Source organism: Anser brachyrhynchus (assembly GCF_964034855.1).
Source record: "Anser brachyrhynchus genome assembly, chromosome: 3".
Classification (NCBI taxonomy): Eukaryota; Metazoa; Chordata; class Aves; order Anseriformes; family Anatidae; genus Anser; species Anser brachyrhynchus.
Window position 1 is genome coordinate 102,084,176 of NC_137696.1, and position 27,071 is coordinate 102,111,246.

A 27,071-nucleotide genomic window follows, 5' to 3' on the forward strand; every position below is an offset into this window, starting at 1 on the left:
TAGAATTATATTTTTCTTGTGGACCAAGTATATCTATAAAAATGATTAAGCTGAGGGCTGGAAATGGTGGCCAACAGTTTTATTTCACTGGCATAGTAAACTTCCTACAGTTAGGAAATGCTCATCTGTTCTGGAGAGGGGCTTTTTGTGGGACTACAGGATAAAATTTTTTCGGGGATCAATAACAGTCTCATACCTGATTATTTTGTGCTGCAGTTGCCGGGTATATTTCTTTGACAGTCATTATTAATAGAAATTCATAAAAGTAATTTAATTTAAAAAAAACACAAAAAACAATGTTCACTGAAACAAAAAACACACACTGCACACAGGGCATAGAAGATGAGAGAGAAGTCATGACTGAGATGTTAGTTACTTTGCTTAATACACATTAGAAGTCATTCAGAGAGTTTGGTGATGAAATCTGTATAGGAATATGTATATAAAATGTAATATAAGATCACACCTTGTTGGATTTAGAACTATCAGACAGGAATTTTCTTTCATGATCTAAAGTGAGGTACAAAATTATATGGCCAAGATTCTCATCAAAGATCCTGAGCAGTACCAATGAAGCTGCTGTCATTTAAACCAGCAGAGGTTAATATATTACTATATATACTACTATATATATAATATACTACTATATATACTACTATACATAAATTGTGAGAAAGGCCAGAGGTAAAGATGATCTGAAATCTGCTGAGGAGGGAGTTAAGCTAGCCCACAAGAGAAACGTTGGGCATGGTCAGAGAAATATAAAATCTGTGAAATCTGGAGAATGAGTCAGATAGACAATCGTGGAGTTTAGTTCAGCTGCCCACACACACAGGCATCATGAACCTCTTTGTATGCCCTGGGGTGTTAACTGAGGTCAGCCTTGTTGGCTACTGATTAAATGGAGATCAAATCTCCACTGATTATAATGGGGGCTTAGCTATGTAGTTCTTTAGATAACTATACAAAGGCACCTATATTTAACTGTCTTCAAGACGAAAAGGTAATTGTCCCTTTCTTTAGATTTTCCTCTACAAAATAAGAGAGGAGGAAAGAAATGGCACAACCTAGCTTACCAGTATCCAAATAACTGACAATCTTTCCTGTGCCTTATTCGTGGTACCATAACATTATCCAAATCATGGACTAAAGCTTCTGGAAACCTAATGATATTGTTTGAAGCTTTTACCTTCCAAGAGAAGCCTACACTATATCATTTCTTGTGTTCTGAGGCTGTTGAACTCTTAATAATAAAATAATATTTCAGTTATGTTCACAACATTTATCCAAATTCTCAAGCACCAAAAAATATAATAGCTCCCTTTTTAGGTAAAAAAAAAAAAGAAGAAAAAAAGAAAAAAGAAAAGGAAAAAAGGCTTCTTATTGATACAATCTGAAAGAATGAATAAATCCAGCAACTGTCATCACTAGAACTTGAGAGAACTCTGTTAGTTCCAGTAGACTTTTCACAGATTGCATTTTAAAAAATTCTTATGGAGAAAATATGATCTTCATGCTTTACCTGGAGACCCCTAACGTTTGAAAGCCCCTAATGACCTAAACAGAGGGTTCAGCATCACAACACATTCTATTAACTCCAAAAAAAATACCCCAAACCAAAAATGCTACTTATCAAAAGATCCTAATTTGCAGTTCTAGGATGACATCCTAACTAGTAATGTTAAATCACCTGGTATGCTAAAAATGCACTTTGTTCTTAGTCTTTGGCTTGGACTTCTGAGCTCCAAATAAAAGACACCTTTGGACTCTGAAGGTATTAGTCAATCTGCCAGTTTCTAGGATCAGAGTACACATATCAAAATGACTTGGAAGGGTAACACATTAAAAGTCTCAGGCAAGCACAGCCAAAATAAATGTTTTGTATTTCTTTTTTCTTCTCACTTTGCATAGGCTCCCATTATGCCTCAAACTGAAGGTATGATTATATAAACTAAGAATATCAAAGTATCTCATTTTATATGTATTCTTGGAATATGGTGAAAGTACACTATTTGTCATATTCTTACACTTTACAAATAGTACCATGTTTTCCTCATCTGCATTCTGCTATATATTTTTTAGAAAAGCACTGTAAGCAGTTTTAGGGTTATAATTCAAAACACAACAGTTTTGTGGAATACCAGTATTTCCACCATACTACACTGAAGTCAGTAATGTAATAGAAGGATGCCTAAAGTTTCCACCAATACCAAATACTAAGCAATATAGATAAAATTAGTTAAGACTACAGAAAAAGTGCATTCATGCCTGAAGGTCTTCAGGTGTGACCGATCCCTACATATGTACTGAATGAAAGATCAGTAGCCAAAGACTGCATTTTCTGCTTTAGTTTATCACACTATTGTACTCATCAGAAATGAATAGTCTTATTTCTGTGGGGCCCTCACTTCTCTGAGAAAAAAAAATCCTCAAAACTAGAGCCCTGTAGGCCAAAGTTTCTACTACTTATCACAGAAAGAAGGAGTTCTGCTGTAAGCCAGTATTTTTTGTACTTAAGAGTTTGCTGTGAAATGAAGGAACAGTACTTGGAATAGGACCAAACTTATGTCTCCTTCTCTGAGGTGACCAGAACTCTAGAGAATGAGATGCTAAACAAAGGCTGAACAAGAAAACAATTGCTACTTCAGACCATTACATTGGAGTAGAACCCTACAGGGACATGGAAAACAGAGATTCATGAAATAGAATTTCTGTGAATAAGACTTGATCTGTTGCGTGGAAGTGAAATGTATTTGGTAAGATAACTGAAAGTAGACATACATTTAATGTTGACATTTAAATCGGAGGTTAAGAGGTTTTGAAATGTCCTTTGGAACTATTGTTGTAGCTGCTGTTGGTCTGTCCAAGTAAGTTCCCAGTTTTCACAGCAACAGGCTGAGGTACAGTATTTAAAAATGGATGCATTTCTTAGGAACAGCTTCATCAACTGTGACTTAGAAAAGTCACTTTCTCAAGCAAGCAAGAGACAGCACTTTTGACAGTGATAGGATTTCGTGTGATGGAGATCAGGTAACATCAGCCTCACACATCTGCTATTTTTCTCCATGTTTGTGGACAGCTTTCTGTTATTCATAGAACTGTTCGAGCATTCAGCATATGCAGTAGAGTTCCAGTGATTTAGAACCATCTGCCTAAAGTTTCATTTTGACAAGCTGTTCTGTTGCTGAAGTTCTCACACTGTTGTTCAGGCTTTTACCAAATGACTACTAAAAGCCGCTAACCACATTTGCAAGCTACTTTTTTGTAAGTGTTCCTGTTCATTTTTAAAAAAGATTCATGCTAATTAATCCAAGAACAAACAAACAAAACAAACAAACAAAACAACAACAACAAAAAAAACACCCAAAGCCACAAGGTCAAGGTAATATGCCTTAACTGTTTCTTGGTTGTAATTTGGTTTAATAGGTTTTCAAACACACTGTCAGGCAGAAGTGTACACCTCTGGAGTTATCACATCACGAAACCTTTTTGATCACCCACAACTAGTTTTCTTTCAACATATCACCCACCTTAGGATGCTCTGAGTACTCATCACATTCCTCTGTTCTCTGCAGAAGCAAGCTGGTTATTTTCTGTCATACCAAACACAGGTCCCTCTGTGTGGAGAGGAGATCTGCCACATTGCTCCAGATACTCTCAACCAGCATAATACAGCAAAATGTTGCCATTTCCAAATGCCATGAGAGGATTAAATTCTGGCAGATTACCCCTTGTTTTTCTTTGCCAATGCTTCTCAGCTGACAAATAGATTCATGGTGTTTGTGTGCAGACCATTATGATCACTTGGTCTATAATGTATATAATTTTCTCAGATGCTGAGTCAAAGCATGTTTTTCAGAAAGATATCTAATCTCATTTCACAGACTCAAAGCAACAGCACATCTATTACCTTCCCTGATATGTTGTTAATTACATTTATTGTCACCGTTTCAAGGTTGAATGTGCATATCTCATAATGTTTTTGTCTGCAGGACTGAAATATTTCCTTTCCTTCATGATCAGATTGCATTTCAAAGTAAAAGTAAGTATCTCTATATGGGAATCAAATTGCCTTTTAACCCCCACTTTGATTCACAGAATAAATCGAGTCCCTAAAGGCTCAGTTTAGAAGGTTTGTTTTACAGTTATCACGTTATTTTTCTAACATCCTCTTTAAATGCAGTTAAGAGATGACAAACAGTAGTACAGTAATAATCTGAACAACTGTATTTGCAGTGGCATATTCTTACTCTATAAGCTCCTCTTTATACATCCAAAACTGGATCAACACATTAGGACACTCGTATACTATGACTCTAGTGTACCTTCTGAATTACTGTTTTCCAGAACAGTGTTCCTGTCCTTTACCTAGAACATTCCTTGTCCCTGGATGAATTACATTATCTTCAGCTCTTTGAAAACATGCTTGTTTGGAGAGCAACCATTTAACTGAACAATTCATATCATTCTGTAGTGGCAACCTCTCCTGTTGTTTACTATCCTATTCATCAGTATGTCATCTGCAAACTCAGACAACATTTTATGTTGTTGTCTACATTCCTGAAAAAATTATTGAATAGCACTTGGCAAAGTACTAGTCCCTTGGGATATTGCCCCACAAATTGAAAAATCTCTATTAACAACTACATTTTGAAATCTCAGCCTCTTGTCTGCTTCATGACTAAAAAAATCTCTTTCTTATTTTCCTATAAGGCAAATTTTTAATCAAGCATCAGGTGGTAGTAGGTCAAATATTCTGATGAAATTCAGATGCACAGTTCTGTATTGCTATTGTATACCTGGATGTGATTAAAAACTTGGATGAGGAAGGTAAACATGCAAATGCACCTTTTTTAATGTCCTGTCACATGCTTTAAAAAGCAGCAAAATGCAGTATCAACAATTGTCAGGTCATTTGGATTACACCTGACTGGCAGATCTCAAAAGGTAATTGAGATCTTGATGAAATAGTACATTTCTAGCAGGGCTCTGGGTTGACCAGAAATAATGCTGGTATCATTTAATATTGGTATCATTTAATATTGATCTAAATGAGCTAGAATTAAATACAGAAAAACATCTGAGTGATTTAAAGACTTGAAGAAAGATGAATGATGATTAAATAAGGCCAGTAACACAGTGTAATCTAGGTAGTATGATGAAATGGTCCATTCAAACAAATTCATTTGAATGCTGTCAAGTGAAAATACAGCAATGTGCAAGATAGGTGAAGTTGCTGATTGGAAGAACAGGGAAGCCTTTAGGGATACATTAAAAGGGGGGCAGGAAGTAGCAATATAGATGCTGTGTTAGTTGGGAGACTAATACTGTATTAATTAATTAATTAATGTAAATTAATGTAGCCAGTAGCTACATTTTTAGAAGGCTGCTGAAAGAGAAGAAAAGAGAAGAAAAGAGAAGAAGAGAAGAAAAGAGAAGTGATTAGTTCTAAATTAGTGAATAAAAGCACGTAAAAACCTGAAGATTTTGAGAAAACTAAAGAACTAAAATTAATAATAGTAATAAAAATTAAAAAAATAATAATAGGTGTGTCCTTGTACTGGATCTGGCTGAGATGGCGTTAACTTTCCTCACAGCAGCTCATGCAGTGCTGTGTTCTGCACCTGTAGCTAGAGCAGTGGTGGTATCACCCCCGTGTTTTGGCTATTGCTGTGCAATACTGGCACAGCATCAGGACTCCCTTCAAACCCTCTGTAAGCCAGCAGGCTGGGGGTGGGCAAGAGGTGGGGAGGGGACATGACCAGAGCAGCTGACCTAAACCGTCCAAAGGGATATTCCATACCATAGGGTGTCACACTCAGCAATAAAAGGTGGGAAAAGGGATGGAGGGAGGGGGCTCTCGTGGAAGCATATGTCCTCCCAAACAACTGCTATATGTATTGAGGCCCCGCTTCCTATGACATGGCTGAGCATTGCTTGCTGATGAGAATTAGAGAATAATTGTTTTTTTCTTCCTCTTCCACACAGCCTTTGTGTGTTTTGTTTTGTTTTGTTTTGTTCTCTTTCTTTTTTTCTTTAATTAATTTATCCTTATCTCAACCTGAGAGCCTTTTTTCTTTTTTTTTCGTCATATTTTCTCCCCCCACTCTTCCTTTGAGGACGTGGAATGAGAGAGGGGTGTAGCGGAGATTGGTTGGCCATCTACAGTCCTTCAGTGACTGTTGTTAGCCACCAGAAAAAAAATATATAAATCTAACTTGGTGTCATCTGCAAACTTATGTAGGGTACACTCTATCCCATCTTCCAGATCACTGATGAAGATATTGAAGAGAAGTGGCCCCAGTACCGAGCCCTGGGGGACACCACTAGTGACTGGCCTCCAACTGGATTTAACTCCATTCACCACAACTATTTGGGCCCAGCCACCCAGACAGTTTTTAATCCAATGAAGCGTACACCCATCCAAACCTTGAGCAGCCAGCTTCTTCAGGAGAATGCTGTGGGAAACGCTGTCTAAAGTCTTACTGAAGTCTATGTAGACTGCATCCACAGCCTTTCCCTCATCCACTGAGCACATCATCTTGTCCTAGGAGACCAGGTTCGTCAAGCAGGGCCTGCCTTTGATAAGCCCATGCTGACTGGGCCTGATCTCCTGGTTGTCCTGTAAGTGCTGTGTGACGGTTCTCAAGATAATCTGCTCCATGAGCTTCCCCAGCACTGAGGACAGACCGACAGGTCTGTATTTTCACAGATCCTCCTTCCAGCCCTTCTTGTAGATGAGCATCCCATTTGCTAGTCACCAGTCTAATGGGACCTCCCCTGCAGGCCAGGACAGCTGATAAATGATGGAAAGCAGTTTGGTGAGCCCTTCCACCAACTCCTTCATTACCCTCTGGTGGATCCCATCTGGCCTCATAGACTTACGTACATGTAAGTGGCGTAGCAGGTCTCTAACCATTTCCTCTTAGATTATGAGGGCTTCATTCTGCTCTATGTCCCTATCTACCAGCGCAGGGTGCTGAGTACCCAGAGAACAACTGGTCTTACTACTAAAGACTGAGGCAAAGAAGGCATTAATTACCTCAGCCTTTTCCTCATCTTTTGCTACTATGTTTCCCCCCACATCCAATAAAGGATGGAGATCCTCCTTAGTCCTTCTTTTCTTGTTTATGTATTTATAAAAACATTTTTATTGTCCTTAATGGCAATAGCCAGGTTGAGCTCAAGGTAGGCTTTGGCTCTCCTAATTTTCTCCCTGAACAGCCTCATGACATCTTTGTAGTCCCTCTGAGAGGTCTGCTCCTTCTTCCAAAGGTCATAAACCCTCTTTTTCTTACTGATCTCAAGCCACAGCTCTGTGTTCAGCTAGGCTGGTCTTCTTCCCCACCAGGTCATCTTTCAGCACATGGGGACAGCCTGCTTCTGTACCTTTAGGATTTCCTTCTTGAAGAGTGTCCAGCCTTCCTGGACTCCTTTGCCCTTCAGCACTGCCTCCCAAGGGACTCTGCCAACTGGTCTCCTGATGAACCAAAAACAAAACTGATGTTGTGGTTTATTGTTCAGCGGTGGTTGCTACAGTCATTGTAATTGTTTTGCAGCTGGTGCATGGTGTGAAGTTAAGCAATAATATTTCTAATTGCCTTTCATAATAAAGGTGCATACAGATATATACTAAGTGTCCATTGGTCCAAAATGGAATCATTCATTCAAAACCAGTTTATTTGGTTCGGTAGAGGATTAACTCAATATTTAAACATTTTCAGAGGGTCTTCCCACATTACAGTCCTAATGCCTTCCCTCTCACCAGTTCAATAGTTCTGTAAAAGCCAAAAGCCAACATTGCTTCCCAGATTCCCAGTATTGTGCATTTGAATTTACCTTATTAAAACTTTTCATCCTTGCACTGCATGATAATTTTTGATAAGAAAACATAGCATCTGGAATATTCCATTAAGTATTTTGTTAAACAATTTAGATATCTGCATATACAGTAAATGAAAATAAGATTAAGTATGATAGCATGACTTGTTTCATATAATTAAGTCATTATATATGAGCAGAAAAAATGAACAAAGTTGGGGAAATAACTATCTTATAGCATTTATGTTTCAAAAGAGCTTTTTACAGTTCTGCCTTTTCACCATGTTGTGCCTTCCAATCAGAATTGATCATGGACTGCTGATGATAAGAAAGGACCAAAGGAGGTTCTAATGTCGACAGTTGGCTCTTATATGGTACCTGCACGCTATCTCTAATGTTATTAAATATCTTCCCTGCATTTAAACGTTTAAATAAGTTGTCTTTATGTTTCCGTAACTGGGATCACTGATTTATTTCTAATTCATTGAGAGATCACACCCAGTTATATGGGAAGTTACTTGCAACCCTGTTGTAATCAGTTAACCACCTGAATTTAGCTTGATTGCAACCAGAAGTGAAACCTCCTAGAACATGTTTTCTGTAAGTAGGTGACCTCATAGACTAACACACTAAGAAGAAATAAATTATTCTGCATCTTATGATGAATGTGAGAAGTATACAGATAATTTTACATTTCCTCTTTGACCTATTCATTGCACTCTCATAGATTAAATAAATGTGTCTGTGTATGTATGTATTTCAGGCTCTAAATCTTTTTCATGTATTTTCCAGTACATATGCTTGTGCTTACAAAAGTAATAATTCTGTTTTCAAAGTGCTTTTGACAATCTCCTTTTTATTATTTTCAACCAGGTCTTTTTTAATAAAGACATACTGTAGCCATATAGAAGTCTGATCCCCTGTTAATTTAGTTTACCATAGGGTTACATCCAATTGACCAGCTACTACCTCCTTAAATCTAATTAGCTGGCTGTGACCTTTTCTATGGCTGTGTTTTTGTATTTTCCTTCAGAAATTGTCTTGCTTGCCTCCAAATAATTTCCTCAAAAAGTCTTTTCTTTAAAAGCCAGCCAGAAAAATATTAACTTGATAATGCTAGCTAAAGCGTCTCAAGATTTTCTCTTGCCATTCAACATCAGTTACTCATGAGTATGGGCTTTCAATAACTATCATTACTCAAAATCCATCAGAATTTGTAACTTCATTTTATAACAAGTACAAAAACAATAATGGAATTACAAATAAATAAATCTGTTTCCTGCTGCATGGTAGTCTTATATTAAAAACAAAAAAGGGTAAAACCAACCAACCAACCACCACCACCAACAAAACTCATCTCCCCTTAAGGTACTGAGGTCACTGTTGCCAGTATAAACATCAGAATTTGCTGTAATTATTATGTTAATTTATTTTTCTTAAATTGCCACCTAATGGCTTGTTGGTATCTGCAGTTAGTGCTGTACAGTACATTTCATTTTGAGATGGTTTGTTACCAGCTCAGGAACATAATGGCTGCCTGTTAAAGAGGATAAAATACTCAAGGCTGAATTCATCCCATCTAATTTGTTTACAACCACATTTGTCTACAGATTTTCAATCTGCATAGTCATGCACTTGGGCTAAAAAGAAAAAAAAAATAAAAAAGATAAACACTGCCAGGGCATGATTCATCTCATCCAAGTAGAAATATGACAAGTTGCTGATGATCCAGATTTATTTAGGGTTTATAAAAATGAAAGCTGAGCACGAGCACCTGAGGAAGAACTTCATACTCCTAAGGATATAATTCATTGCATCAGGCATAAATATCCACAATGCAAACATGTCTGAGTCAGTCCATTTTGCAGTTAGTGGACAGAAATAAGTACCTCAAGGACGTAAGCCCTTTTCTTCCAAGGTAGCTATGTAAAACTAGTCAGATGAATTTCTGCCAACAGTTAAAAAGAAAGATGAGACAAATCCCACCCTACCCACTCTATAGACCCTATAGATCTTTGAAATGCTGCAGCTGTGCCTGTAACATCTGTAGCATTTTCTGCTGTAAATTTGCAGGACTTTATCATAAATTTATAAAAATGAACAAAACCAGCATTCAGACTTCACTTCCATGCTGAAATTCAGTCTGTCTCAATGCAAATTATTCATGCAAGCAGAGACCATTGTAACACCACCTTTTAAATAAAAAGTATAAAAGGAAACGTGCAGTCTTCATGGCTTTTGTCATTCACAAAAAAAAAAAAAAGAATAAAAGAAAGAAAAAAGATATAATCCAGGTTAAAATATCTCTTTAATAGTTGCTTTGCAAAAAGGATTTTGTTTGTTACTTTACATTACTTCTTCAGGTGATGGAACAGTTTAGTGTACTATTTGCTATTCCCAAAACATCAGATTGAAATCAAGCCTTCATTCTTAAGCTATTTTTACATTGCTTTGTGCTTTTTTTAACTCCATTTCTGCAAAAACCTATTTCAGCTCACACCATCTAATTCCTACTCATATATAGCTCCGTTAGTGCTTGATTCATTCCGACGCTTCTTTTTTTAGTTGCTATCTTGCTATCCAGCTTTTCAGCAGAAGCAAGGACAGAATTTAGTCCAGTACTTACTACATTTCTCTTCTACCAAATAAAAACAATTAGGTAATACATGGGGGAGGGTTTGGGTTTTAACTGTATTCTTTTTCCAAACATACTTACTAAATCTAATACAAGTACCTTGGACTTTATATTGTGGACTGGTTTGCCCAGCTTCTCAATGACTGTAGTCACTGGAAGGGTACTCAAATGGTGAATTTTGAAAAAAAAGAAAGAAAGAAAGAAAGAAAGAAAGAAAGAAAGAAAGAAAGAAAGAAAGAAAGAAAGAAAGAAAGAAAGAAAGAAAGAAAGAAAGAAAGAAAGAAAGAAAGAAAGAGAGAAAGAAAAAGAAAGAGAAAGAAAGAAAAAGAAAGAAAGAAAGAAAGAAAGAAAGAAAGAGAAAGAAAGAAAAAGAAAGTGACCTTTCTATCCCTCTGAATGACTGGTTGTAGTTTCAGACCCCTATGCTATCTTGAAACAGCACGATAACACTGAAGGAATATATTAAGCTCCACAGTCTAGACTCTGATACATGAATGCATCTTCCTCTAATATTAAAGTGAGCTATGGAACTGAGTCAGAACAAGGTCTTTTTTAAAATCAGGTCTTTTTTATTATTATTATTATTTATTATTCTGGAAGATCAGAGAATTCTAACATCTTCCAGCTCCAATGTGTACTGTACATATTTTATACTGAAACAACAAATGCAGTTTGTTCACAGATAAATCAATACTAGATATATTTACTGGAAAAAAGTCTGTGCAACCCTTCTAGGACTAAAATGTTCCTGCTGGTGAGAAGAAAAAAAAAAAAAAGAAAAAAGAAAAAATGATTAAGAGGCAGCTAAAACTAGCAAGAGCTAAGAAAAGAACTAATCAGCTTCCAGCTCAGCATTTCAACACTCACTGCCAATATGCAAGATCTTCAATTCTGAAATAAACACAAAATAATGAATCTTGTTTAAATTGCAGTTCAGTTTTCTTACGGTAACAGAGAGAAGGTTTCCAGCTAAATATATCCTTTCATGGAAAACAAAAGCAATAACAATCCACATTATAATGTTCTACAAGAACTAGTAAGGTTTTCTGTAGTGGTTTCTATCTCAAAAGACACAGAAAATTGAACAAATACTCCTTGTGACCAGTTTCCACACAGGCTTCACTCTGACTCAAGATCCACGTTACCATGCAAGGCCTGAAGTACCGTGCAGGCCCCCAGGGCCATCAGCCCCTGCCCCAGCAAGGCTGTGGCAAGGCCCATCTCCCTCTCCCCACAGCCCTGTCCTGCTTGGTCCTGCCTGGCCATGGTCTCCACTGGGGCTGGTCCAGCCTTGTCTTGGCTTTATCCCCCGAGAGGAGCACGATGCCTGGGGCTGGAGCTGCCCCAATGCCCCAGCTGCCCTGCTCCTGGCAGGTGGTGGGATGGGCTCTGGTGCCAAGCCCTGCCTTGCTGCTGCAGAGAGCTCCCACTGCTCCTGGACCCCCATGGAACTTCCAGCCCTGACATGTCCATCATCAGACCAAATCTCCTTCTGAAACCTTCTGAAAAAGATCCTCACTGCTCATACACTTGCACCTGAAGCTTCCCCTTCCCTCTGACCTTGTCTGCCCCCTTTGCTTCTACTTCATGGCTCCATTATGATCCATTCAACATTGCAATCCCCCACCGGTGGCAGTTCCACTTCCAATACAGTGTTAAACGCCTGGCACTTAACTTTAGGTGCTAATTGCCTAGTAATGAAACCTTTAATCATCAGGTGATTAAAATTTTAATCACTAAAAGGCTTGTGGAAATCCACTACATAATGCTGAAGATTAGTTTCTAAGTTTCTTTAACATGTGCTTCTAGTGAAAATTGCCTTATGTTGTAGAGACCAACAGACTACAGCATGTGAAATTTGAAGTTCTTCAGCAACTTCTGTGCCAAGAAAATGGTTAAGGAAGTGAAAGATACAGATGTAAATGTAGACTATAGTTAATTTTAGATTATTATATTAAATGGATTTTTCTTTTTAGTCTCCAGGTTTCCAAGTCACTAGGAAAAATATATGCTTGCATTAACCTCCTAGCAACTAGACACAATCTGCTTTTCCAATCAAATTGTAGAGGACAGTTGAAAATCTAGCTTGAAAAAATATCCAGAGGGAGCTTTAACTACTTTGTTGTACTGAGTAAGAAAGAGTAGCTATTGTGCAAACGGATCAGATCTTTTCATCATAAAAATTTGCATTGAAGTTTAGCACATGGATTCCAAATTAACATGCTAGACTGTAATGACACGACTAGTTCAATGAGCCACGAACTAAGAAGGATTTACCAGACAGAACAAGCCATCTGCTACAATCTACTGTATCCACTTTCAGGAAAAAAAAAAAAAAAAAAGGAAAAAAAAGTCTATATTTGAAAAGTTCCCTAAACTCTGAGATGTATGCACATTTCAGATGTCTGTCTTGGCATTTCATAACCATATATTAGCTGGTGCAGAGTAGGAAATCCTTTACCAGTCAGACAAACAGACAGAATAGATTTTCAAAACTGCATTTAGGAGCAATGCAAGTATCTCTGAGGACTTTCAACATTCTCCCACAAAGATATGTTTTTACAACACATTAATCATCTGGGGTTATCTTACACTAGTAGCAAGAAAATATAAAACATGCATCAGAATGGCAGCATCTGACGTCAGGCAACTGTAGCTAATATGGAGTAAAGAAGAAGCTGGTCTGCACTCCTAAACCTTTTCAAATTAGCTTTCCTGACATTGAATTTCTTGCATTCCCTTATTCCACGGTTTTATTGCTTTTCAGGCTCACAGACTGCTTTTCCTTATGCATGTCCTTTGCTTTTCTAGCAAAGCAAGTGCTTCATGCACTCTTTGTTACCATGCTATAGCTCCCTGTGATCATAAGCATACCAAGCAATTCAGCTACTAGAAGTCTTATTAAGCATAATACAATTCTGTGTGAATATAAAGACATGTAAGGCAGATATTGGCTTTGCAGGCTCACAAACAGTTTGAATGTATCAGCATATTGCTCCATAACTTCTGTAGCATTTAAAGCATTTTTAGTCTTTCAGATGAAGAGCATGATGATAATTCTTTACCTCTATGCTACCACAGAAGTATCAAGAAATTGAGAGGAAGTAATGGAGCTGAAAAAAAAAATGTTTTCATATGGTCAACAGGAAACTTTGTAGAAATAGGTTTTCAAGACCTGCAAAGCACAGTCTCACACATCTCAAAAACAACTGCATAGATTTGCCTTAAACTAAGTCTGAAAAAAAAGGAAAATTTTTCATCTGGAAGAAACAAAATGTTTTTAAATCCAAAAGAATGGATCAGTGAAAAGTGTTACATATTGATTTATACTATAGTTCAGTGTATTCCAAACACACAAAATGTTTTCTGTAGTGTTATGATTTAAAAGTAAAGGGAGAAAACTCCCAAATACAAGCAAACCATGTGTTTGTTTTTGTTTTTATTTTTGTTTCATTTTAATAGTCTTGTATTCAAGGCAGTATATGTACTGCTGCCTAATTTACAACTGTTTTTCTATTTGCCTATACATTAGCTTCATATTATTATTGGTTTATCAGTGATTGGAGACATCTTCAGAATGAAAGGCGTTATACAAACTAAATTCTATTCTATTCTGGTCCATTCGTAAAGGTCAACTCAGCAATGAATCAATGCAGTACTAGAAGGGGGCAGATCTCCAGAGACTGGAGATATCAAAAGGGCTGACAAACTGTGGTGTTTCACAAAATCAATTCACTACAAGAGACATGTTATGCCAAATCCATGCCTCCTACTCTAAGCTGGTCGTATTGCATTGATATCAAGGGAGTTGAACCTGCTTACATCAGGTTCAAATGAGACTCAACACGACAGTCGTCTGGGATACAAATTCCTCCTAATATATGGAGTTATACCAAGGATCAGTCTGGCCATGTTGCTTAGCATTGCAGGTTACTTGCCTAGTTGTTTGTGTGATGATCGCTACAAGTCATACACTGCACTCTGCATAGGACCTCACTCTTTTTGTGCCTAGTTACAGATTTTTCATCTGCAGGACCTCCTGTGTTCTCTTTTATATAAAACCCTGGAGTCAAATCCTTTGAGGAATAGGCCAGCATTATAAAGGGTCTCGTTTCACTTAGGATCTGTTTACTTTTACTAGATCAGGTGCAAAGCAATAGGTTGACAAATCAAGACAAATATATCCTTTGCTAGAAAATACCATTAAAAAAGACACCATTCTATGAACATTCTGTAAAACGAAACGTGGCATGTGGTAAGGGCTAGTGGAGATATGGGCTTTAGCATTTAGTTCTTTGAAGCACTAGTGTTCCTGGTACTTGAGACTGAAGCCACTCTAAGTAGCTTTATTTCTGCTTTTTCCTTATTAAATTTCTCCAGCTTGTTTGCAATGCCAAATTCTATACTGTTTTAACTCTTTAGTTCCTCTTTTTCATTATGCTATAAAGTTTCCTATAAAACTTTTAAACATTCTGATGTTTCAGTATGTACACGATGGAGCTGTAATTGTGTGACCTACTATCTCTAAACTATTAAAAATAGTACACATTTCTATTACTAGAATAGCTTCCTTTATCTTCAAGAGTCACACTGCTAATATTTTTTTTTTACTACATTTCTTATTATTCTCTATTTTTGTAATGATCTAGTTGATTTCTGGTTTTGCTTATGTTAAGGATCGGAGCTGTGTTCAGTGTTTCTGGCTCCTTTAATTTCAGACTTTCACTTTGTATCCCAAACGTTCTTTCTGTTTTTCATCTGCTTTAGCCCTTGATTCTTCCTTCCACTCATGTATGGGGCCCTGACCTAAACTGTGTTTAAGTCCTCTCCTGCCTGAGAAAACTGAGTTGTTTGCAGATTTTTTTTCTTATCACGACTGTCATAGAATTCTCTAGAAACATGTGTATATTGGTGTCTGTGAAGTATTTTCATTTGTTCATGAAATTCAAATGTCGATGTAACATCATGTCTTTTTTTTTTTTTCTTTTCTGAAATCGTGGCATTCTTAGCTCCTCCATTCTTTTTGTCTCCCTTAGTTTTCTTGCTCCTTTAGATTGTCCAGCCTGAGGCTCTTGTTTATTAGTGCCAGCTATCTTGACTTTAATCACACTGCACTTACCTCATAGTTCCTGATTTCTAGCTCAGTCAGAGACTCCCATCAGTGATTTTGTTCATCTGTCCAGATACATACTTCCTTCTGCTTATTGGCATTGACAAAACTCTGGGCAATCAGACCTTTTACCAGCTGGACTACAAACTGCAAATATGTAATCTACTTTTAATGGTTGAAGTGTGTGTGTAGGTGGTGACTGAAATGACTTTGTTTTCTAATCTATCACTCCCCTAGTTACTCAGCAAGGCTCTTAAAGCACTACCATATTGCCACCTTAGGGAAAGCCAGGTCAATATTTAGGTTTACAAGATGTGTGCAACCTGAGCATATTAAGTATATTCAATATTTTGTGATTTTCCAGAGGAAAATGTGTTAGAAAGAAATGCCCATTAGCCTGCATGTGCAAATAATCACCAGTAATAATTAGGGATTCAGACAGAACTGGCATTGTCAAAAAAATCTAATTCTTATTTCTTGACCATTCCTCAGAAATATGAGCAAAAATATGAAAAAAAGTCAGAAAAGATATCTTTGATTATCAACATAAATTTAGTAGCAGGTACTTACAGTGTACAAAGAACAAATGGAATGTGCAAATCAGCTTCCATTTGAGTCCCAGTGAAAAACTCAGTCTGAACACATGCGTAAGTAATTGAAAGGATCTCTTGCTTTTGTACATGATACTAGCATTCTAATGTCATCTGAAGTGATATAAAACAGAACCAATTGGATACACGTAGAAAGGTGGCTAAAATAATCTTTTATTTTTTTTCCCAGAAAAAAAAAGAAAGCGTCTTCTCATCTGATATTTTTCCTTATTTCTTTGTACAAGCTATTCTACTTCACAGTGGTCAGTTTCTGCAATGACCATCATAAAATATAAGTCTAAATAGATGTTACAGTTATATGCTATCATAAGTATAGGAAATAATATAGGAAATTTAAGGTATCACAACTGCTACTGTATAGCTTTTTACATGAAATATTATACTGTAGCAAAGGTTATTTTCCTTTTCAACTTTACCATGCATTTCTGGCTATTATGCATCTGTCAATCAATGTAATGATTCTGGATTAGGAAACTGAATTTAGCAGGGGAGAAAAAACCCAAACCAACAACAAAACTCCACATCTTTTAAAAAAATGACGCTTTCACATACAGGGAAGGATTTTCTGTTTCTGAAGAAGGGTGAAGAGCTAGCACATTTACCTCTAAGCCTGTAAGCTCAATGGTAATTTGAAAGGCAGAAAAGGAAGCTGTAATTTCAGAATTGAAATATATAAGGTCATTCAGAAGCATGGGCTATGATATATAAGGCCATTCAGAAGCAGTGGCAAAGCAATCTGATGATGATCTGCAGATGCGGTGTGAGCTTTTGGCCCTCCTAGCACACTGCCAGATGCTTATGCAAATTATCAGGCATTTTCTCATACTTATGGGTATCTTCCTTTATGATCTGTCTGTACCAACCAAAACCATATTCTCCAGGTACGCTGACACACAGCACTCTGTGAAACACACATATGCTTCTATCATCAGAGTTAACAGGGAAATTTTAATGCATATGTATTGACTGTCCACTGTTAATTCAAATGCAAGCGAGACTAAAAACAAAATTAATTAGACTTGGAGGAGGAGGACTTTGTTTTGATCTCCGTCCAATATGAATCAGAAATAATTCAGCTGAAGCCAGCAGAGGCAGCCTTGTACTGACTCAGTGTAAGTGAGATCAGACCCAGGCCCATGGTGTCTGTTATAAAAGTCTGCAGTATTCCCTAACTGGTTTCTCTGAAGTGTTTGGTGTTCTTGGCTTCTCTGCCCGGAGAACAGGGATTTCATTACTTGAAAGTGGCAAATGTAAAGATTTTAATAGCAATCATTGGATATTTGTAGAAATGCACATTTGTCTCTTCTACCTTATCCTAGCTACTGATTAATACACATCATGTTACATAAGGCAATTGACAAGGGGATCTCCAAATGTTTTCCTGTGGCTGTAGCTCTGCTGAAGTCAGTGGATTTACCCTTGTAGAAAATTCATCCTTTTTCCTTATTTGTGTATCTCTATCTTTTATTCTGTACCAGGACAAATAGCCTGCACATTCAATACCAAGTAGTGAACCATCTCCTTAACCATCTTGTTTAGTGAACTTTAATTTTGGCTTTTTATTCACAGATACGTATGTGAACTGTGATGCATGAAACGTGTATAATGCATGATACTAGACCATGCAAAATTTGATGTGTCATATTCTCTCTCCTGAACTCAGCCACAGTTCATTGTAGGTGAACGTTATACAATCCCACTAGCTTCCCTTAACTGGTTTGCAACGCCTCTAAAGTTGGCAATTTATTTAGTCAGAGGCAGAATTTGGTCATCCGTTTTTAGCATGTGTCAAGGTTTTGCTACTCGGTTACCACCAGGTGGTAGCATTTTAAAGCATTGCTGTTATTTTAGAACAGCTATCCTGAATTATTTGGCAATTTTTCTGTGGTTTCTTGTAAAGGTTAACGTTAAGGAGGTTGGCATGGTAACCTACTTAGAGTGGATCGAATTGTCATGTGGAGAGTCCAAGCATGAATTAAAACAGAGACATGGAAAGGTTTCCCTCTGGGCAGGGACCAAAAATACTGGGATTGTAGGTTGTCCCAGTTTACATTCCCATAATACCAGAAAACGGTTTCAGCACCAGGAAAAATGCAATAGAAGAAACTCAGTAAGAGAAAAGCTTCATCTTGATTTTAATATGATATTAATTTATGGAACAGATTTTATTAAACTCTAAAATACATTGTAATGGAGGCAGATACTTTGATTTTTCAAGGCATGTCTAACCATTAAATGCCTTCATACAAAAACACTGAAATATTTTTGTACATCGTTTGAGGGAAGATAGTGGATTTGATGGCTCTCTTAAATAATTTGTTTTTGTTCACTTGAAGAGTTTTACATTGGTCGTTGATGAGAAAGTTATTTTCAACCACTACCTTGCTGACTGTTCTGCTTATGTTTTAGGCTTTGTTTGCTGATTTTCCTCCTGCCCACACTATGATCCAGAGAATGAAAAAGCCTTTGTAATGAAGGAATAATGAACCAGAACTGTAACTAGAAGTTTTGATACTTGGAACACCTTTCGCATTTTCCAGTCAGCTCTTCCTTGCTCTTTGTCCTGAATACTTTTTAACAGTTCTGACACCTCAAACACTTCTTTTTTGCTGCTGCTAAGATACACTTTCCCTCTGGTGTGTGCTCTTAAGATGTCACCCTCCCGAGTGGATGTCTGAGTCCAATGAAAGTCATCCTCTGGATGCTTCTCTAGGTCACTTCTTTACCACTTTATCTTGTTAACACAATGTTGAACCTTTGCTTTGTGGCATTAGAAACGATTTAGAATAGATAAATGCGGGACATTTGAGCTTGAAATGTGACTACTAAAGTTTACAGGGGAGACCAGACAAAAACTGATGGATTATATGTGTTCAATAACCATTAGAGACCTAGCCTACAGCAATAGGGCACTTGTCAATAGGCAGGATCAGAGCTCAGTTTCTGAAACTGTCAGGGACGAAGACCAAAAACATACCAATCGTATTAAGCTGATGTATGTTCTTATCTTTTCATTTCTTATTTCTCTTCTTGCTTCCAGTCTGAGAAAGGTAAAGTCTGGATCAGTCTACCTTACTTAGGCTTGTGTATGTTTTCAGTGCTTAGTGAAGCAGTCTGTCTTACTTAAGTGTTTCAGATCAGTAGTAGTATTGCCAAGACTGGCACCTTTCAAAGTCTTCTGAAGGAATTGCGTAGAAGCCATGCTGAGACAGAAGCCATTTAGATAAAAAAAGGATGAAATGCAGGCCTCGAGTAAGAAGCAGATTTCTGAGAGCAATGGAAAATCAAAACATCATTTACATTGCATGTGCATAGAATATGCAGTAGGCAACAGCTCTGCAGGGATAACTACAGACTCTAAAGCCTTGAAGAGTATAAGATTGTATTGTGTCTTGCTGGAATATTTCAGATTAGTGTTCTGCAGCTTGGGCAAAGGTTACTATTTTTAGTAGTAGACACAATGGTATTGTTATCTGAGAGAATTTATTGAAACATAAATAAATAAATCAAACTGCTTTTAGCTAAATCCAGCTTATATCTGTTGAGCCTTGCTTCTTATGGAAATGAAAATATATAAGATGGAGATTGTCTGTGGCTTTTAACTATTGTCTTTTATTCTTTTCTTTCTGTTAGGATCATTTCCTCCAGTTTTGAAGACCACCATCTACTTCTGTTTCATGGCTTGTAATTATCTAGGTAAGAAAAAAGTGTTATTAAAATAGATGTAACTGTATTCCCTAGAAGTAACTGTATTCCCAAGAATTCAGTTCCATCAGAGCCGTAGGACTGTGCCCATAGAGAAGCTTGCCCCTAAGCTTGAACTTTTACATACACCAGCAATTATCTTGCTTCCATACTGGAATTTTTCCTTCTCAAAATAATCATTCTACATGTATGCACATACTGCACAGCGTTCCGTTTTCATTTCTTTCCCTATCAGAGAAATTCATTTCAGTGTTACCAGATTTAAAATTAATTTTATGCATTAATTAGAAAAGAGTGCAGCTCTTACTCTGCATTAGGATAAAATGAGATTTGCACTCTTTTACTGTGTGTTTCAGTTAGGAAACTGAATCTTTTAGCTAGTGCAACTGAAAGTTCTGCCTCCTATGTTGCTGCTTCTGGCTCAATTGGAATTGAAAAAGCCTGTCTTTGAATTGGATTCTCACTGCAGACTTGTGGACTCTTTAGCCTTTCCTATAAGAAAGCAAAATTTGGAGATTGAAGTGTGTTCAACATGATTATATGCTAAGCCTAATTAGAACTAAATTTCTAACAGGAAAAAACAAATGTCTAATGTTTTCTTGAAATTTCTATTTTAAACATGCGAGAAAGGTCCTATACACCTTTACAGTAGCCGCATGGGTTCTAACGTCCCTTTTATCTACTACTGGACTGTCATGTGAATTGTTCATTGGATATTGAATGATCCTGATGGATGTGGTAAAATATTAATAATGATATCTATCATACATATTTAGTGAGCTTAAGAGATTTCAGATGCAATTTTAAGAAGAAAGGTCCCATTATTTGGCAGATGGTATTTTAAAAATAATTTAAAACCAAAATTTTGGTTCAGCCCGAAAAGTGTTCATTGTTCATGTGTGTATGTGTTCATGTGTTTTTCTCTTGGGGTAAGTACAAAGCTTATATTATGTAAAATAGCCAGTAAAGTAATACTGAAATTTTCTTTTAATTTTAACACATGTATTTGAGGTAAGTGGCCCATGCAATTGATAATAGTGATGTTTTGAAAGGGATATCTGCTTACTGATATTCTCTTTAAGAAATTATTCAGTGAGGTTTTGTTTTTTTCATGGCTTTTAACTTGCCTCTTGAAAACTAATTAATCAACTATAAAAATTGGGTTGTGTGAAATATTTATAAACTGTAATTTCCATTGCTGCAAATGTTCTTCAGCGTCTCAGTACTGTCTCTTAATGACAAGACTAAGGAGAGAGAGAAAGACATATGTATAGGGAGCATTTATCCCTCTCCTCAAAACAATGAAATTTTGCTAAGAATATTATATTTCCACAGAGAATACTTTAGAGATGTAGAGATGTTGATATTTGAAGTTTATACCACCATTTGGCCTAATTTTGTTGCTTATGCTTTCTTTTTTTTTTTTTTTTTTCCCTTTTTTTTTTCTTCTGAGAAAATTGGCAGGTATTAGACACAAGACTCCACAGGAAATGTTAACTCTTCCAGGAAGGTTTTAATTGAACTTGACAATAAAAGAAATCTCTAATGTTTGTTTGGCTAATATTAGGTCTCAATATTGTGATGATGGTATTCAAAAGCATCACAATCCACAGTTTAGAAGGCTTCCATTTAGTTTCTCACAATGTCTGTCTTGCTACTGAGAATAACTCTGGGATTAAGACAGGCCACTTTTACCCTGAGAAGCTATTTAAGAAAACAGCTTAACTTCTGTAAAGTGCCACAAAGTGTTAGTCTGAATGAATTTTAGATAAGCCTAGAGATGACTCTGCTGTAAATAGTAAACAATTCTGCTTTCATTGGTGCAGACTAATGCAAACAGGTCTGTAATGAGAAAATCAGAAAAGCAGACTTGAAAATGGCAAGAAAGAGCAAAACAATCTTCAGATCTGTATTGTTTTCAGAAGCATGACACCACAGGCAAAATGGTGATACCTGAGTTACAATACAGAGCGTATTAATCAAGGATTAATCAACAAGAGGAAAGAAAGTTTTTCAGTGATGATTGTTCATTTACCTTTACTAGATGGTCTTATTTACCAGTTGACAAATGTCAAAATGTGTGTAAGAAGTGAACTGAAGCAAATTATGTTGCCTAAGAAACATAAATGAAAGAGTTTGCAGAGCTAAGAGAACAATTCTGTTAAGGTCAAATAAAAGCAAAATTGAAATGTCTTGGTTATTCTTAGGGAAAAACAAGGAGGAGTTGATAGAGATGTAAGCAATTGTAACTTTAGGATGATTTTTTACTTACCTATAAAGCAGCAGCAGGTTTGCTATTACCAAAGGAAAAAAGTTTATTTAGAATCACAGAATCATAGAATCATTAAGGTTGGAAATGTTGTGCTTTAACCCGGCAGGCAGCTGAGCACCACACAGCTGTTTGTTTACTCCTCCCCACCTCCCATAGGATGGAGGGGAAAATCAAATCAAAACAAAACAAAACAAAAACAAACAAACAAAAACAGGTAAAAAATCATGGGCTGAGATAAAGACAGTTAAATGGGACAGAAAAGGAGAGAAATAATAATAATGATAAAAGAATATACAAAACAAGGAATACACAATGCAATTGCTTGCCACCCTCTGACAAATGCCCAGCACCGCTCCCGAGCAGTGCTCCCCCTCCCCAGTTTTATTGTTCAGCAAGATGCTACATGCTATGGGACATCCCTTTGGCCAGCCTGGGCCAGCTGTTCTGGCTGTCCCCTCCCAGCTCCTTGAGCATCCCTACTCCCTTCGCGGGCAGGGCAGCATGAGAAGTTGAAAAGTCCTTGGCGCTGTGTGAGCACTGCTCTGCAGCAACTAAAATATCGATGTGTTATCAGCATTATTCTCATCCTAAATCCAAAACACATCACCATACCAGCTATTAGGAGGAAAATTAACTCTATCTCAGCTGAAATCAGGACAGAAACTAATCAAACAATGTATTATAATTTTCTTTAGTTTCCCAGGCTAAGCTCCACATATCAGTTATACTGCCTTAAGTGACTTTTTGGACCTCACTGCATAATTTATTAAATCAGATAAAGCAAAAAATTCAAGATTTCAGTAACGATTAATTATTTATTTAAGTATCAGTGGATTTGCTCTTTCTAGTGCAGCATATTTATCTTATTACGCTGGTTTTACCCTGCTATACAGCTGAACTCCACCACAACCTCTCTCTTGCTCCCCCTCCTCAAAGTAAAAAAGGGGAGAAAATATGATGAAAAGGGCTCAGGGGCTGAAATAACGACAGGGAGATCACTCAACAATTATTGTCATGGGCAAAATAGGCTCAGAATAGGGAGATTAATGTAATTTACTGCCTATCATTTGTGGACTACAGCAGTGAGAAACTAAAAGAAAACTAAACACGCTTCTACCCACTGACCCCTCCCCATCCACCCTCTCCTACCTCCTCTCTCGCGAGCAGTGCAGGGGAATGGGTCATGGGGGCTGTGGTCAGTCCTTGACGCTTCATCTCCACCGCTCCTTCATGGTCACTCTCTGCCCCTGCTCCACATGGGGTCCCTCCCACGGGATGCCGTCCTTCCCGAACTGAGCCTGGGGGGCTGCCCACAGGCAGCAGCTCTGCAAGAACTGCTCCCACACGGCTCCGTACCACGGGGTCCATCCCCCAGGAGCAAACTGCTCCAGCACGGGTCCCCCACATGTGGGCGGCAGCTCCCCCCAGACCCCACGCTCCTGCGTGGGCTCCTCTCCACGGGCTGCAGCTCCGGCCCGGGGCCTGCTCCTGCGGGGGCTCTCCATGGGCCGCAGCCTCCTCCAGGCTACATCCACCTGCTCCACCTGGGGCTCCTCCACGGGCTGCAGCGTGGAGATCTGCTCCATGTGGGACCCATGGGCTGCAGGGGGACAGCCTGCTCCACCAGGGGTCTCTCCACAGGCCACAGGGGAAATGCTGCTGTGTGCCTGGAGCACCTCCTGCCCTCCTGCTGCACTGACCTTGGGGGCTGTAGGGCTGGTTCCCTCCATATTTTCTAACTCCTGTCTCCCAGCTTCTGTAGCACACCATTTTTTCCCTTCCTTCAACCAGCTCTCCCAGAGGCCCACCCAGCATCACTCCGTGGCTCGGCTCTAGCCAGCAGCAGGTCCCCTTTGGAGTCGTCTGGAGCTGGCTCTGATCTGACATGGGGCAGCTGCTGGGCTCTGCTCACAGAGGCCACCCTTGCAGTCCCCTGCTACCAAGCCCTTGCCACATAAACCCAAGAAACTTATATGCACTTATCAATATATATCTGATAACTTTTACGTCTTTTGTATTTTATATTCACTTTCAATAATTCCTATATATATGCTTCACTAATCATGTTACCAAATGCAAACATCCCTGCAAGCCAACCATGAGTTCTTTTAACTATCCCTTCTGTTATTAGCTGATATTCCAAACTCAAGCAATGCTAAACAATTCATTCTGTATAGAAAAACAGGGAGTTATCGAAGTCATTGCCACCATGCACTCCTCTGCTTCAGGAATGTTAGTGTCGCACCAGGAGCAGGTGAGTCAGTGGTAAGAGTACAAATGACTGTACTGGCATAATTAGAACCTTTTCTTGAAAATCTGGAGTGCCAGTCAACAGATGAGCAGTTAGTGTCAGAGTCAACCTACTGTGTAATTGTGTACTGTTGCTTACAAAACAAACAAACAAACAAACAAACAAATAAATAAATAAATATAGGATTCTGGTACCAGCGTTTATTCTCTGTGAGGACCTTTATGTTTCCACACTGGAAGTAAAGCTCCCTGAAATCACTGTAAAGCTTCCCATTGGCTTTAGTGGGCATTTGATGAGTGTTTTTATGCATTGATTGATTTCATGCTATTTTGGCAAACCTTTACAAATATAGCTTGATAAACCTCTCACATTAGTTAATGTGAAAGTTAATCAGCTTTATCTACGAGACGGGTATCTCCATTAATTTCAATCAGAAGATGACACAAAGGTTCCCAATTACTGTTGCTATAGTTTCAGGTATCTTTTCTTTGGAAACTTTGGATGTCCAAATCAAGTTCTCTTAATAACATGTTTGTTTTACTGTCGTATTGTCTATTCTACCTGAGTCTAAATTTTCTTGTTATCTGGTCATTTTGTTAATAATGCTTTGTGGAAGTGTAGTCATTTGTCCTAATATTTAAAGCAAAATTCATGTAATTTCTTTCATTCTATTCTACTTTAAGACCTCTATTCAGGGTGACATATTGGCATATATCCTGTTTCATAAAACTACACAGAATCATAGAATCATTAAGGTTGGAAAAGACCTCCAAGATCATCTGGTCCAACCATCCCCCTAAATTTCCATTTCAAAACAATTACATGCAATAGTTTTGATTCTCATCAGGTATAATTCAATGCAGTTGCCTTAAAGTAAAAAAAAAAAAAAAGAAAGAAAAAAAGCTACATTAATGCATATGCAATATAGCAAGATATACACTGTATATCAAGATATGTTTGCAGGTGGAACTTAAAATTCTAGCAGGAAAAAAAAAACACAAAGCAAAACAGGGGGAAAATGGTTTATTCTACTTGTATATATCAGAGATAGATAAAACTATTTTTTTTTGTCTTAATTTTAAAAATTGGTCACTTTCTGAATCTTACAAGTCAAAGCATTTTCAGCTAAAAAATGTCAAACAACCTAATATCAAATATGGTTAAAACATGACTTTCTAAATACATTTTTTTTCCATGACAATATGGATAATTCAAGGTGGATTTTAAGATTTTAAAAATATCTTTTAATCCTACCACAAAATGCATACACTGGATGTATATAAATTAAATTATAAGAGGTAGGATTTTTTTTCTTGTCGATTTGATAGGAAAAGCAATAGCAACAAACCTGTCTGGCTGCTGAGCAAAGCACTCAAAAATAAATGAATGCCTAAGTTAAAATTGCCTTTTCAATATGAGTCTTGTACATATTGATTTAATATTCTTTCACTGCTCTGCATCTGTATTTCTACCTATGGTACATTTCTGTTGAATCTTAGCTCAGGTAATGAGAGAGACAGTGGTGAATTGTTTACTAATCATTCATTAAATAAACTTCTGCTGCATTTACATGTCACTGGCATTATTCTCAATACGTACATACATTGAACAAATTATAAATGTGAGAAGAATTAATTTTATATGATTTAATTTGTTATTTACTGCTTCAGATATTTGTTGCTTACTGTTTAAATTCTACATGAGATTAGGTGATTCAGGGATAAAAAACAACAACACAAAACCACGGAATGTTATGCAATTAACTTGTCTCACAAAACACTGGTGCAATAGGACAGCTGTACTTTGAGAAAGCTCCTTACCTTTGGAATAACTTGTGCACAAGTGCAAAAGCATGAAAGCTTTAAAAATTTGGGGGAAATTTACAGGAAAAGTATCAAAAGAAGAAATTCTGTCATGGAGCATATTCTACTTCAAGAAGTCTGTTGAAAATGCACCCTGAGTACGATGACTGCAGAAAAGAGGTGCCTTGTGTGACATAATATGGAGCTGCCTTTAGATTTTGTCCACAGTGTGACACACAGTAAGGCAGTTTTACTCTTGGGGTTTTGGTTTTGGTTTTGATTTGGTTTATTTTGTTGTTCTCATTTTTTCATTTGGTAAAAAAGGTGGAAGACAAAATTGGCTGTTTACAGTCATGTCCGTCAGTACTCTTCTTGTGACTTAGATCGTTTCACTTAGACTATATCCCATTTCAGTGTCAGATAAGAATGCATTGGAGTGCACATTTGGCATTTTCAAGTATTTTCCATTAATTCTTAATACTGCTGATAACAGACATGCCTGATTTTAAACAGGAGAGACTCTATACCACCCTACACACTATCACACAGGTTCAGTTCCTGACTCTGTTCAGGCCAGTAGGATAATCAATGGAGCATTAAAGTAAAAACACAATTCTCTGCATCAAGGCAAGTATGCAAAGGTAGGAAAAGGTTGTGTAATCAGTGCAAATGACATTCACTGTGTGATGGCATGACCACACTCTCAGGACCAGTTGCCAGCTACCTTTAAGAGTGTGAGATGTCATTTCATACAATATTACAGATAATGATAAATTGCTTTGTCATTGCATACATACAGAATTAAATCAGACATGGGCACAGAAATAAAAACATGGACATTGAGAAATAAAAAAGAATTACAAC

At 37.4% G+C, this 27,071-nt stretch overlaps 1 protein-coding gene across 8 annotated transcripts in view; it reads right to left on the bottom strand.

The window, feature by feature from the left end:
- The window catches only part of LOC308191758 (uncharacterized protein), a 50,378-nt gene extending 26,589 nt beyond the window's left edge, over positions 1–23,789 (bottom strand). For 3 of the 8 annotated variants that reach the window (XR_013948253.1, XR_013948254.1, XM_080584569.1), the window contains exon 1: positions 23,304–23,789. Coding sequence is in view for 4 of the 8 variants with exons in the window: in XM_080584569.1 (XP_080440695.1) it covers positions 23,304–23,561 (258 nt within the window). In the remaining 4 variants the exon portion in view is untranslated. The other 5 variants (XR_013948255.1, XM_080584571.1, XR_013948256.1 and 2 more) reach the window with 4 other exon arrangements.
- Between the last annotated feature and the right edge of the window lie 3,282 nt (positions 23,790–27,071).